Source organism: Carassius gibelio, chromosome B9, assembly GCF_023724105.1.
Source record: "Carassius gibelio isolate Cgi1373 ecotype wild population from Czech Republic chromosome B9, carGib1.2-hapl.c, whole genome shotgun sequence".
Lineage (NCBI taxonomy): Eukaryota > Metazoa > Chordata > Actinopteri > Cypriniformes > Cyprinidae > Carassius > Carassius gibelio.
This window is the reverse complement of record NC_068404.1, coordinates 28200779-28215014: the sequence shown is the minus strand read 5'-3', so window position 1 is coordinate 28215014 and position 14236 is coordinate 28200779. Positions and strand designations below refer to the sequence as shown.

Here is a 14236-nt window from a genome sequence, read left to right as displayed (position 1 = left end):
TTTGTTTTCCCCAAGTAAAGGAAACATCATTCAAACCAACAGACATGATAAAAAAGCAGATTTAAAATGATTAATAAAAGATTTTTTAAAAAAAGCAGTTAGTGTTGATAACCAAGAGTGTCAAAATGCTAACTGCTTGTCCTTACATGTTAAAGATAAATAAGGACACTTAAAGATGAATATCTGCTCAATTTCAGGAGTAACATGGGTGCCTTTCGAGCCAGACATGCTTCTTGTTTAATTACTGCTACTTCCCACACTTTAAAATAATAGCAAAGCCCTCAAAACTAACATGTACTATTTTCAATCTGATTTATGCAAAATATTTCCCACACTTCAAAATAATAGCAAGGTAAGTTGGCAGCTTTTCCACCACTTTCTGCGACGTTTCAAATATATATCTTTTTTAAATTAAACCTAGTCTTGCATGTAGATCATTTATTATTTTCAAGTATTTAAGTGTCACTATATTTGTGACCCTGGAGCACAAAACCAGTCTTCAGTCTTTGTAGCAATAGCCAAAAAATACACAGCATGGGTCAAAACTATTGATTATCTCCAAAAATCATAAGGATATAAAGTAAAGATCATGTTCCATGAAGATATTTCGTAATTTTCCTATTGCAAATACATAAAAACCTAATTTTTGATTAATAATATGCATTGCTAAGAACTTCATTTGGACAATTTTAAAGGTGATTTCCTCCGTTTTTAGATTTTTTTTGCACCCTCAGATTCCAGATTTTCAAACAGTTGTATCTCGGCCAAACTTTGTCTTATCATAACATATCCATATATCAATGGAAAGCTTATTTATTCAGGTTTCAGATTACATATAAAATCACCCTTATGACTGGTTTTGTGGTCCAGAGTCACTTTAAAGTTTAAAAAAAGTAATATAAATATTTTTATTTATGTATTTATTCATTTATAAGTACCTCCAAAACTTCCCACACTTCAAAATAACAGTACAGTTATTAAAACTGAGGAAAAAGCTTGTAGAATTTCCATACATTTATGATTAAACTATAGCTGAAAATTTTACTCTATTATATTTCGATTATTTTCACTGTACAGTGTATAAGCTTTTAAATTTGACATACAAGTACCTCCAAAATCTGCCGAGCACGGAGTTCCTTCTCCAAACGGACCTGCTGGATTCTCTTGAACTTCTCCTGTGAAACAAAGCAGGAATGAGGGAGAATGAGCTGAATGATCTGGGTTTTCACTGATGAAACGTGAAGCAACGAGCATCTTACTAAACACCCATAAAGGTACAGGCAGCAATACATGCACAAAAACACAAACAAACTACAGGTCAAGAAGAAACGTCATGAGAAAACACCTGCTGCTTCACAATCTTCATCTGTTCTTTGTGTTTCCGCCGCTCTTCAGCCGCCATGATTGCTGAAAGTTCATAGGAAAAGGTGAAGGGTTCATCAAGCGCATTAGAAATCAAAAACCAAAGCAAACTCCGGCTCACCCTGCTGTCTCCTGGCCTCTTTAGCCGCTCGTGCCAGCGCCTGCTTCTCCAGCTTACGCATCAGCTTCATCTGAGCCGCCTGCCGCGCAATTTCTGACAGATACACCACAGCTTTAGAGCTCATTTCATGCACAGCTGCTCCAACTATTGACAGGACTTCGGCAAGTTTTATGAAGGTAAATTTAAGAGCTTTTAAAACCGTTTAAAGAACATTTTGGGAACAAACAGCAGTTCCATAAAGCTGTTTGCATCGCGCTCTTCTGTCTCTTTTGTTTTGATGCATCAGTCTATTTAAATTACTTCGTATATGAAACCATGATAACTCTTTTTACATTTTATTATACATAAATATCCCCCCCCCACTTCTTTTAAATGTATGATAAAATGTAAAAAGGAGGCTGTTTTTGTGGACTTATAATTTAAATTAAATTTTTCCTATTACTGAGTTATCTTTTATTACAGTTTTGGCAGTGCATGCAATATTTAACACCATGACTATCAATTTAAGACTCTTAATATGTGGAAGAGCAAATAAATACTTTTTAAGACCTACAGAAACCTTGTATAGAGAATGTGAAAATTCTTCAAAAAAATCCCTGAATGTGTCATTTTGGGTGAACTAAATGTTTTAAAACCCTCTAAAATCTTCTTTCCAGTAGGTAATGTTGAAGTGTCACATCGCTGCTATAACAGATGAGATGTTGTGTTACCCTGGGCCTCCAGTCTGCGCAGTAGTTTGGCCTCAGAGCAGCTGCCAGCATCAGCTTCACTCTCGTCTGGTGCTCTGCTTTTCCTGCGAGAGCGAGCGGAGTCAAGATTCTTCAGACCACCCCGACGACCTTTCATTGCTACCACTTCCTCTTCCTTCAGTAAGCACCACTGTAACCCCTGAAGAAAACAACAACACGCTTTAGAGAATTAATTATTCTTTAAAAAAAAAAAAGTCAAATAGTAATAATAATTTATTACACACACACACACACACACACACACACACACACATATATATATATATAAGTAGTAATAGTAGTACTAGAAGTAGTAATATTATTATTGGTTTATAATAATATAAATGTTTTGTTGTTGCTTTAATAAGTTTTTATTAGATAATTTAATATTTAAAACAAAACACACTAACTCTATTGTTTAGTAAATAAAATAAATATAAATTATATTAAAAACTAAATTCTTATTATGTAACAACATAATAATAATAATAATAATACAAATAATAATACTAATATTAATATCTAAAATGATTTGTTGTGGCTTCAAAGGGTTATTTTATTAAATAATTTAATATTTAATTTAATCAAAACACACTAACACTACACAACATCATTTTTAGTAAATTAATCATTAATTTTAGTAAAACAATATATTTATTTAAAAAATCATATTTATAATAAGATTTTGCATTATTTTATTATTATAATTAGTAGCAACAACAAAAAAATAATAATAATGACAATAATATATAAAATTATCACCAGTAATATTATTAAATAACCATTTAATATTTATATATTTAACACTTTGTATTACTAAATATGAATATTACATATTTATAATGAATATGATAGAATATGAATATTAATAATATTATCTAATATTAATCATTAATATTTTTGAATATTAATATTGCATTATTTTAAAACAAAAGCCACAATACACTTTAACACCAGATGTACACTACAATGTAACTTCCCCCACAGCAAATTAAATCTCATTTGTTCAGCCTACACAGGGCCTGTTTGACCTGACAGACATGAATAAGAGCCCAGCACAACTGAGGGAATCACCTGCGGTCCATCTCTGGCTTCATAGAAGTCACCAACGTTTATTTTAGCACTGAAGCTAAAATGATCACGTGTAATGTTGCTTATCCCGTTTCTGGTCAGATACTGTGAGGAGTGAGAGCGTAAGATCAACAGAGCAGCAGCAGTCATTAAATAGCAACTCTATTTGGTTTTCAATCATCTCTTGCCTTGCTGACGTCAGGATACTGTCGGAGCTTTCTGCCGCATGGAGCGTAATACGCCACCTCTCCACGCAAACGCCCAGACATGTTCCTGATGCGCGTCTCCCTCTGCCATCTGAGCACAGAAAGAGGCATTTCATTTCATGCTCAAGACTGTAGAAATGAGACAATGGTAAGTAAGCCATTTATAAGCTGATTTCCAATTAAAACTGGCCAAGTTTGTCCAACCTTCCTTTTTTTTTTTTCAATGACATTTAGCTGCTGTTCATCACTGTTTTCAACACGGTTTAAAAAATTAGGGCGTTTTATTAGTTGCATTTAGTCAAATCAAGTCACATTCAGTTCAGTGTTTATTCAGCTTAGATAAATAAAAGTGCAAGTTCATCAAATTATTAACCTAATTTAACTTTTAAAAAAAATATGCTTTATAGAAAACTATTCAACTCAATCCAGTTCAAGTTTGTTATCATGAATATACTACTGAATATTAAGTGTATTTTAATATCTTTTAGTGTCTTTAAGCACAACTTTAGCAATTTAAATATGAAATGTAATGTTTAATATTTACATATCATGTAATGACAATAATATGTAAAATTAAAGAAAATAAATATGCATTTTATAATATTTATATTATTAATATTTTTATATTTACATTATTCATATGTTGATATTTATATTATTGTGCGTTTTATACTACCTTCTGTTGTTTTAAAATGTACTTTGTAACTAAACTAAAGTTGTCAGTCCATTTCAGAATCTCATTGTCTTTATGCCAGAAAAATACTGATATGCTAAAAGAAATACAAAAATAAATCTGATTATATTTATAAATATATTGCTCGCACAGATGGATGCTTTGTGTTTTTAATTACTAACTTTAGCATACCTGGCAAAAAGTAAAAGTTAAAATAGCACTTCTTCACTTTTATTCAGTCCTGTTGTATGTCCTTCATATTTGTTCTTGCATTAATGATGTAGTAACACACCTCTGTACTTAAGGGGGCGATAGAGTGTCCTTCAAATGTCTGTGTCATTAAACCAGATTCGTTTTTGTTAATGAAAGACACAGTTGCATAATTAGAAGAAACCTTGTATGTTCTGGGCCTAAAAGGATATTAATATGCATACAAATGTTTGGCATTACAAAAAAAGACAATAAGGGTAACATGAAATGGCTGGAAGGTCAAAACTCACCCATATTCAAGAGGTTTCCGCAGCGCACATTCATCTGTGACTCTTCTCCTTTTCCCTAGAAACATAGCAGATACACAAATATATAAACATACACTAGCTGTTTTAGTAGAAATTTAGTGGTTGACTGATAAGGATTTTGTATGTCTGATTGCCAAAATAAAGCCGATATATATGATACCATATTATTTAATTTAAATATAATAACAAACACAGGCATAACAATTGTTGAAATACCTGTGGGTGTGGCCACACTGCATGACGACAGAGCTGGGCTGTGATTGGCTGAATTTCCAGAGCTGGTAACAATGGCTGGTGTGGGTGTGGCAGGTGTTTTATGAACCTGTAGATTGAGAGGGGCGGGACTAGTGCTGTGGGAGGAGTCATGTACAGACACTGAGGTTTTGGGGAGTTTGAGTGGTGTTCTGTCCATTTCTGAATCTGTGTCCATCTCTTCATCTTTACCATCTTCATCATCATCATCATCATCATCATCATCAGAATCAGTGTCTAAATTGCTGTCAGAGTCTGCAGAAGACAAAACGATATGGCGAGTGTTTGGAAAAATTAACTTATATTATGTTGCATATGACTTTTTAATCATTTAGGATCATAAACATGCATGCAATGTTTTGGCCCCCCTGATGTGCTGCAAAATGCGTGAACATATATTTATATTATATATGTTTGTGTCAACCTGCAAGGTTCAGGATTACAGGCAACTGCACAAAACCAAAAATAAATAGAGAGATAAATGTGTCTGCTTTACATAAACATGTATGCACTGGAAAGATGCTTATATTTGAAGACATTTGTGGCATACAATTTCATTGGGAATCAAACTCATGATCCAGGCTTATTCTAGTTAACTGAAACTAAAATCAGAAACAACAAAAGTGTTAGTCGAAATAAAATAAACATCAGCTTAATTCAAATAAAATATTAAATTACACAATTTAATTTATTTGAGCTAGTTCCCAAGGCAATATTTCTCTTTTTTTTGTCAAGTTTAATTTGTAGTAAAATAACTACATCTAAATAAAACTAATTAATAAAAACTATGTAGACATTTTTTTTTTTATTATAATGATGGAAAAAAAATCTAAATGACAAAAACCTTAAATTAAAGAGGAAACAGGAAAATTCAAACCCAATTCAAAACATTACAAATCAAAATTTAAACTAATTGTATCAATAGCCAGGTTTCCATCCAAACATTTCAGATACTGTGGAAGGAGATCGCTCTACTGGTTAGTCAGGATTTACGGTCCAATAGCACAAAGTCACATGACTTTTTTTCATTTCCATCTCCCATTATTCCCATTAACCCTTTTTCACACAAGTCAAAAACCACCAAAAACCAATTAAGGTGTTTTTATTCGACATTCCGTGTTTTCGTCACTCGATTCTGATGCGATACTTCAAAATGCACATAAAAGCAGGGTGATGCAAACCCAGCTAATGATACTTAAAAAAAATGCTTTTCCACACTCCTATATTTACAGTTTGTGACTGTTGTTAAATGCATTGTATGTTCATGTTTTGTGTGTGTGTAATGTAAATTAATTTAAATTGTAATAATGGATAAGCAAATATGAACATTCACCAGATGTTTCTGTTAATAACTTGTATTTATCTAATGTTAAAGCATAATACTTGATCTGGATGATTCCATCATGCTGACCTGAGAGACTGTCATTTGAAGCGTCATGTTCATCCTCGTCCTCCATTAACGAATCATCAGAGTCTTTACTGTGAGGGAGTTCAGACTCCGCCCCCTTGAGGTGCTCCACCAATGGTGGTCTCTCTCTCTTCAGCGAGGTGGTGGTGAGGTTGATGGGAGTGTTGAAGGCAGGGGGGTTATCAGGGGTGCGTGTGCTCTGGGAGCGAGGTTTGGTGATGAGGGCCAGGGGAGCGTCCTGCTCTGCGCTGGGATGCTGGTTCTCAGCAGGAAGTGAGGGGAGAAACGGACGGTTGAAGGGAAGTTTGGGGCTGCTCTGTGATTCCGGTGCACCTCTCAACGCTGGAGGAAAGGCCTGAGGTAGAGATGACTGACGGGACAGAGATACCGCTATTACTTATTCAGTGATTCAATATACAATGATTCATTGACTCACTGAAATGAATGCTGCCTCTTCATTTGCACAAATATTGAAACATGCAACTAAAACTGAATTTAGGATTTATTGTTTTTATTATAATGCAGAAGATTGTTTATTATGAAAACTGTCAATCTGAGAACTGAATTATGCACAAATGTGGCATTGGTAAGATTTTTTTTATTTTTTTTGAAAGAGGTGCACACCAATGCTGCATTTATCAGATTAAAAAAAAAATGCAGCAAAACCGTAATAACGTGAAATAATGTTACAATTCAAAATAGGTGTTTTTCTATTTCAGTATACTGTAAAGCGTAATTTATTTCTGTTATGTGCAGCTGTATTTTCAGCATCATTTCTCCAGTCTTCAGAGTCATTCTGATATACGGATTTACTGCTTTATTATTGTTATTATTATTATCAGTGCTCAATTATTCATTATGGTCCTTATTGGTATCTATGTTGAAAACAGCGATTTTTCAGCTTAATATTTTTGTGCAAACAGCGATAAATTTTTTCATTAATGTTTGAGTCTGAAAGAACAGCATTTGAAATCTTACAAATGTCTTTCCTGTCCCTTTTAAGCAATTTAATGTGTCCTTGCTGAATAAAAGTTATAATTCATTTCAATAATACGATAACATGATTTTAATCCTGTAAATTCTAAAAAAAAACGTGTCATGGTCTCCTTAAAAAATATTAACTGTTTTTAACACTGTGTTAATAATCAGAAATGTTTCTTGAGCAGTAAATCATCATATTTCATGATTTCTAAAGATCATGTGACACTGAATACTGGAGGAATGATGCTGAAAATACAGCTGCACATCAGAGGAATAAAATACATTTTAAAATGACCACTTATTCTAAATTGTAATAATATTTCAAAATTTCAGTCCATGGCTACCATCAAGTGTTTGGTTACAAACATTCTTCAGTGCAATGGTGTTGTAATTTAATTTTGGGTCAAATAAATGCTGCCTTGGTGAACAGAAGAGACTTCTGAATTAAAAAAATAATATAAAAACAAAAAAAAGACTAAGTTCAGTTTCAGAAACAAGTTTTTTCCCAACACTGATCAGCAAATATCACATGCATGCATGCTCTTTATCTCGTTGTGTTTCAGAGAAAGTCACCTGTTTGAGTTTGAGCAGGGTCTCGTCGAGGGGATTCTTGCACGTCTTCAGACGCTCTGACTGCAGAGGAGTGGGTTTGGAGGAGGCCGGTGTGTGAGCGGGAGACAGAGACAGAGGCTTGGGTGACGGGACGAGGGAAGGTGGTTTTGGAGAGGACGAGTGGGAGGCGGGCAGGTCTCTCGGGGACGGTGCGTCTCTGTCCCTGCGTCGCTGCGTGACCAGTGCAAGCGGTTTAGCACTGGATGCTTGACCTGTGGCCTGGATGACACTGGCCTGATTTCTGGACTCCTCTGTTGTCCTGAAGGACTGGAGGTGCAATGGCTGCTGGGACAAAGGCAAACCCTGGACTTGTGTGTGACGGCTCTTCTTCCTGTCTGTGTGCACTTCCTCCTGGGAAAGCAGAATTACAAATTATTCTAACATAAAATGATGTCACAGCTTTGTTCAACATAGTTTTAAATGTTGCATTACTTTAAATGTGGATTATTTAGTACTATTAATATTTGTAATCTTTTCATTATAATTATTTTTATGATTACTATTATTGTTTGTTTTTATATTTAAGCAGTAGTAATAATAATATTAATAATACATTTTGCAATAACATTTGAAATGATATCCATAGAATCAAAGGCTACACTTAGAATAGCATATTACCATATTTTCTATTATATAAAAGATTAAAATGGTATAAACATTAAATAATTCGTTTTAAAGAAAAACAACTAAATACAGAGATTACATTTTTGTTAACTAGATTTTAAATGATACATTGTGTAAATCAATAGTGGTGTCCACACTATTATAATATTTGCAATGTGTCTGTAAATCAGTTTTAGTTTTAGTCATTTTAGCATTTTTAAACTTTTTTCATTTCATTTCAAATTTCTGTGTTAGACTTAAATTAAAACCACTTTGACACACATACCTTACGGATACCTTTCTGATCTTTCCTGCACTTTTCTGAGTCCACACTATCATCACTCTGATCATCATCATCATTATCATCATCATCGTCGTCCTCCAGGTCGTCTGAGTCAGAGCTGCTAAGAGCATCGCTCGAGCTGTCAGAGCTGGATGCTGATTGGCTGTCGCTGTTGATGGAGACGTCTGCCACTTTGCTACGCGGCTTCTGTCAGTAAGAGCAATGTCAGTCGACAGCAACACAAACAAGCCCTTTCTGACACCCATCCAGCTGACACGACAGACTAAAAATAGTCCCAAAAAAAGGTGGATGATGTTCTCTGACACAAAGTGTCAACAGCAGCATTTATAACACACACTGATATGAATGCTGCATCTATATGGAAAGCATTAAACCCCTTTATTTACAATACACAAGTCAACTAATTAACTGACTCACATTTGAGTCCACTAGAAAAGATAACAACATGTGGATTATTCTAACGACATGAGAGTGAGTAAATAATGATGAAATGTCACGTTCAGTGAGTCTTCACCTCGTCTTTTGTTTTGTGTCTAGTCTTCTCCTCTAGCTGGTTTAGTGCTGGTTTGGGGCTGGTTTTCAGGCTCTTGGTCTGATCTGGAGGGATGAGGACTGGAGAGGGGGTGGAAGAGGTGGAGCTTGATTTGGCCTTTCCATTGATGGAGCCATTCAGTCCTGCTTCAGAAAACATCATGTATGAAACAAACACATCTTTAGTTACAGCATGACTCTGTACTGTAAACGTGAGGATTGTGTTCATCATGAGTACAGTAGAGGTGTAAATAGATGCCATCTATATGTAATAGATCAAATAAAATCTCAAATGTGTTTAATAACAGTTTGAAGTGACAGTGTGAGGTAAACACTAAACTGTAAATACTGTCTCACAGTAATACTGCCCAATGCAACAGATATATATAAATAAATCATATGAATATAATGTGTAGAAATTGTCAAAAGTTCACAATTTCTTTTATGTTTTAATGAAGTCTCTTATGCATTTGTGACCAAAAATACAATCAGTAATACTGTGAAATATTATAGCAATTTTAAATAGTTTTCTACTGTAATTTATACAAATAAAAATGTAATTTATTCCTGTGATCAAAGCTGTATTTTCATGTATTTTTATATAAATATACATAATATTTAAAATTATACAATTTGCTTTTTTATTTAAATCCAGAAACAAATTAAGGCCGCATAATAAATGCTCCCATGATCTATAAACATAAAAAAAATTATGTCATTTAAATTTCACTTTATAGGAATAAGAACTATATATTTTTTTGCATTGCAGTAACAATTACTTGGGGGGTAAATGGTCACAAAATAATGTGTGCTTAATTTTCAGGAAAAATAATGCATAATGAATTCACTGATTTCATTTGAAGTACTAAATTCAGAGGTTTGTTTTCCCCACTCCAGAATAGGTCTGAATAAATGAGTAGCATTCTGCTATATTTTAGTCATTTTCCTGACTTTATTAATAACAAATTGCAAAAACTGTGATTTAACAAATACAGATACTTGTATGTGTTAAATGAAATATGAGTATATTTTTGATCGATATTTTAAAAGCATAAAAGCAATGCTTCCTCAGTATTTGGGTCAAATGATATTTATATTGCTTATACTAAGGATCAGTCTTCATGTTTGGAGCTCAAAGATGTGTAAATATGCTGTCTGTGTAAACCGCTCACTACCTTTAGGATTAAAATACACACAGAGTACTTGAGAGGAAATGTAGCACCTTTCACTGGAGCACGTCTGGATGAGTGAGACTGAAGGAGGGTTTGCTCTTGGTTCAGGGCTGGTGCGCTGAATAATGCCGGCAGACCCAGAAGATGAGGGAAAAAGGCCCCTGACCCTTGACCCTGAGCATCTGCAAAACGCCACCAATCTGTGGAAACAGATCAAGTTTAAAGGGATAGCTCACCCACTGTTTACTCACCCTCATCTCATTACAAATCTGAGTCGCTTTCATCTTTCGAGAACAAAGAAGAAATTTCAAAGCATGTGGGCTTCCAAACAGTTGACTTCAATAGCAATAAAAAAGTACTATTTAAGTCAATGGCTTCCTTTACTCGTTTAATGTGTTGCTTCAGCTGAAGTTCATTAAAGACTTTTCTTAGGTGCCAAATGACTCCAAATTATTAAGAATTGGAAAATAATGAGAAATTTTGCATAACTCTGGTCCTGGCATCCGTAAAAGAAACCCTTTCACACCAAACTTGTAATGAATAAGGCTGAAGGAAATGTAAATTCAGACCAACATTTCAGCTCTTTCAGGAGAAGAAGGTTCAACACTCTTCAGCAGCAGGCAAAACAAAACAACAAAGTTTTATCTAATTATGATGTTATTTTTGTTTATTAGTGTCGAACTGGATCATTGAATGTCAGCAGAAAAGAAAATGCATGAATAATATGTGTTTGCGTCATATTCTTTTCAGTGCTTTGATTCATTTTGAGGAATAATGAATCAGTTTTGTACTGAAGTGAGATGAGTAAATGCATGTTGATGTTTAGTCTAGAACTACAGTAACATGTTTACAAAGCACACATAACACCTCTGCACTTACTCCTGATCTCTCTCGTCACGGGGTCAAGAAACTCAGATATTTTCTTGTAAATTAAAAATGTATCTTATCACATAACTCGAGTTAGTTGTAATGCATTATACCCAACATTGACTATACTGTATGTATACCATTAAAATGAATAACACAAACAACTTCATACTGTATAGAAAGCTATGATAAAAATAGGTATTTTAAAGAATATTTACATGCAAAATAGAGACATGCAAAATACTTCATAATGTTAAAGCCCAAAAGTGCCATTTCTGCATTTTGTTTCTTTACTTATCAACAACACAGGACACTAAATCAGCTTCACTTTTGCTTGAAGCATCCATAAAAAGCACAAAAACCTCTTTAATTTATCCTCAGCTGTGCCAGAACCACAACCAAACTAGCTCGTAAATCCTCAGCGAGCAAACAAATCTATACAAACAGTCAGTGAGTGACGCTAAATGATCCAGAGCTGGAGAAAATCCATCTTGTGATTACAAGCATCTGATTTCATCTCCTAACAGCGGCGCTTTACTCCATCCGCTCTCATTTCAGGCCTTTATTAAAAAACGCACTAAACACGGTAAATCTAAAGCAGACATCACACCCCCTTTTCTCCAACACTCATGGCTTACAGATCTGGCTGAAAACACTCGCTTCTGTACACAACCACTTTATGACAAATAGTAAAGGATGTCCTGCATCATATGAATATAAGAAACAAACTAAAAAGCTTGATTTGACAGTTTCAGTGTCTGATGGTCCTTCAGATTTGCACAATTGCCATCTCTTTTACAGCAACAATCTTGTCCAGAAAAGAATCACTGTGTGTCATGAAGTGTGAGGGGCTGGAGACGCTGCAGGAGGTCAAAGCAGAGCTCTGACCAGAGGCATTCAGGTCTTTATAAATGTCAGGGGCTCAGCGTGGACCGCGGGACTGATGGAAAGCACTATAAACGTGAAACATGCTGCCTACGTGCTCACAAAAACACGTCCAGATTTCATACCCCTTCCTGAAAACAAATAACGACTACATTGTGATATGTTTTAGGTTTTATTTACTCTAACGGATCCAGATGTTTTACTGCTGAGATATAGCAACTATATATATATATATATATATATATATATATATATATATATATATATATATATATATATATATATATATATATGCACTTTATTTTAAGGTGTCCTTGTTACACGTTACATGAACTGTACCTACTATTATATTAACAACAATAAACAATAAATTATGGATAATTACTGATAAGTAGCCCTGAGCCAAACCCTGACACTAACCATAACAATAAAGTACACGAAGTTAATTAATAAATATAACTCAGTTCTTAAATGTATAATTACACTGTTACAAGGACACCTTGAGATAAAGTGTAACCTGATTAGTTTATTGATTTTTTAATGCCTTGTTAGCTCCTAGACAAGGTCATAATACATAGAATTTTAAATTATTTGAAAAACATTTTAACTTGACATGGGACCAAAAAAATAATCTAAAATACACATTAACACATTACAAAATATTAAACTTAAAACATGTTTTTAAATTAAAACATTTTCTGGCAGAATTTTAAAAGTTACAGTCCAACAGGATGTGTATTATATAATTAAAATTCAAAATTTTTAATTACAATTAGAAATTATGAAATAATAATAAATATTATATACACATGACATTATATACATAAACATATAATTTAAATTATATTATACTTATTATATGAATGAATTAATGCATTATTCGATTTATATAAAAATTATACTTGTATAATAAACATTTGTTTTTTAAGTTAAATCAAGAAACACAACACATTTTTCAAAAGCTAATGACTTCTTCTAAACATACCTGGTAAAGCACTGATCTGAGAGCGGGCAGCCAGAGCGGCCGACAATCCCAGAGTTCCCAGACCTCCGAATTCAGAGCGGACAGGAGAAGAGGAGTGCAGACTGAAGACTGGGTGATGGATCATGGGAAAGGCACCGGAAACTGAAGAAATCCCCAAACCCTGGTTGCCAACCATTTGGAACAAATGACCTGAGAGAAAGAAATCATAAAATATCACTCAGTCTGATACATAAAGCCTGTCAGAGAAATCAGACCATCCGCAGTAATTAGAAGAGAATGTGAGTAGATTTACATCATTACAATTAATTTAAGAAGTTATTCATAGATACAACAAAGAGAAAGAAAATTGTGATTGTTTCAAATAGCATTTTATCAGGAAAAATCACATTCTAGATTTGATGTGATTGCTTCTAATCCTGCATAATTAGGCCAAAATTGTGTGATTATATATCAATGTGGCTATATAATAGTAATAATAATAATAATTTTATTATGGTTTATTATTATTATTTTGTATTTTAATAATAGATAAAACCCATTATTATAAAATACAAATATTCATAATGATTATTACTAATATTTATATAATTATAACTAAATTATTTGTAAAACGCAGCACTTAAAAAAAAAGAAAAAGAAAGAAAGAAAATTACTTTCTGAATTTCGGTTTGATATCCTCACCAAGCCATATCTGTTTTGGCTTTAATTTCATGAATGGTAAATCCCTACTAAATGCATGATTTGTATGAAATGCAAAGTAATGCTGGTTTGAGGGTTTGTTTTTGAGATATAACACACTGTCAATCCACGTCACTGTATTTCACTGATGCACAGGTTCTATAAACCGCATGCATATATTAAAAGTCACTACATTCACATGTTTAGTAAACCAATGAATTCCCTTTTTCTCGGCTGCTCAAGTGGGCTATAGTAGGCTTTTCTTTTTCCTGAAGTCAT

General features: G+C 33.7%; 1 protein-coding gene across 8 annotated transcripts in view; it reads right to left on the bottom strand.

The window, feature by feature from the left end:
* LOC127965113 (bromodomain adjacent to zinc finger domain protein 2B) overlaps window positions 1-14236 on the bottom strand; it is a 70954-nt gene that overhangs the window by 20472 nt on the left and 36246 nt on the right. For 5 of the 8 annotated variants that reach the window (XM_052565682.1, XM_052565687.1, XM_052565685.1 and 2 more), the window contains 14 exons: window positions 13280-13468; window positions 10593-10742; window positions 9354-9517; window positions 8822-9025; window positions 7894-8283; window positions 6343-6709; window positions 4896-5186; window positions 4662-4716; window positions 3471-3579; window positions 3286-3387; window positions 2194-2371; window positions 1484-1576; window positions 1346-1407; window positions 1110-1175 (listed from right to left, as the gene is read on the bottom strand). In XM_052565682.1, coding sequence (XP_052421642.1) covers window positions 1110-1175; window positions 1346-1407; window positions 1484-1576; window positions 2194-2371; window positions 3286-3387; window positions 3471-3579; window positions 4662-4716; window positions 4896-5186; window positions 6343-6709; window positions 7894-8283; window positions 8822-9025; window positions 9354-9517; window positions 10593-10742; window positions 13280-13468 — 2420 coding nt within the window. The remainder of the gene's footprint in view (window positions 1-1109; window positions 1176-1345; window positions 1408-1483; window positions 1577-2193; window positions 2372-3285; window positions 3388-3470; window positions 3580-4661; window positions 4717-4895; window positions 5187-6342; window positions 6710-7893; window positions 8284-8821; window positions 9026-9353; window positions 9518-10592; window positions 10743-13279; window positions 13469-14236) is intronic. The other 3 variants (XM_052565689.1, XM_052565684.1, XM_052565686.1) reach the window with 1 other exon arrangement.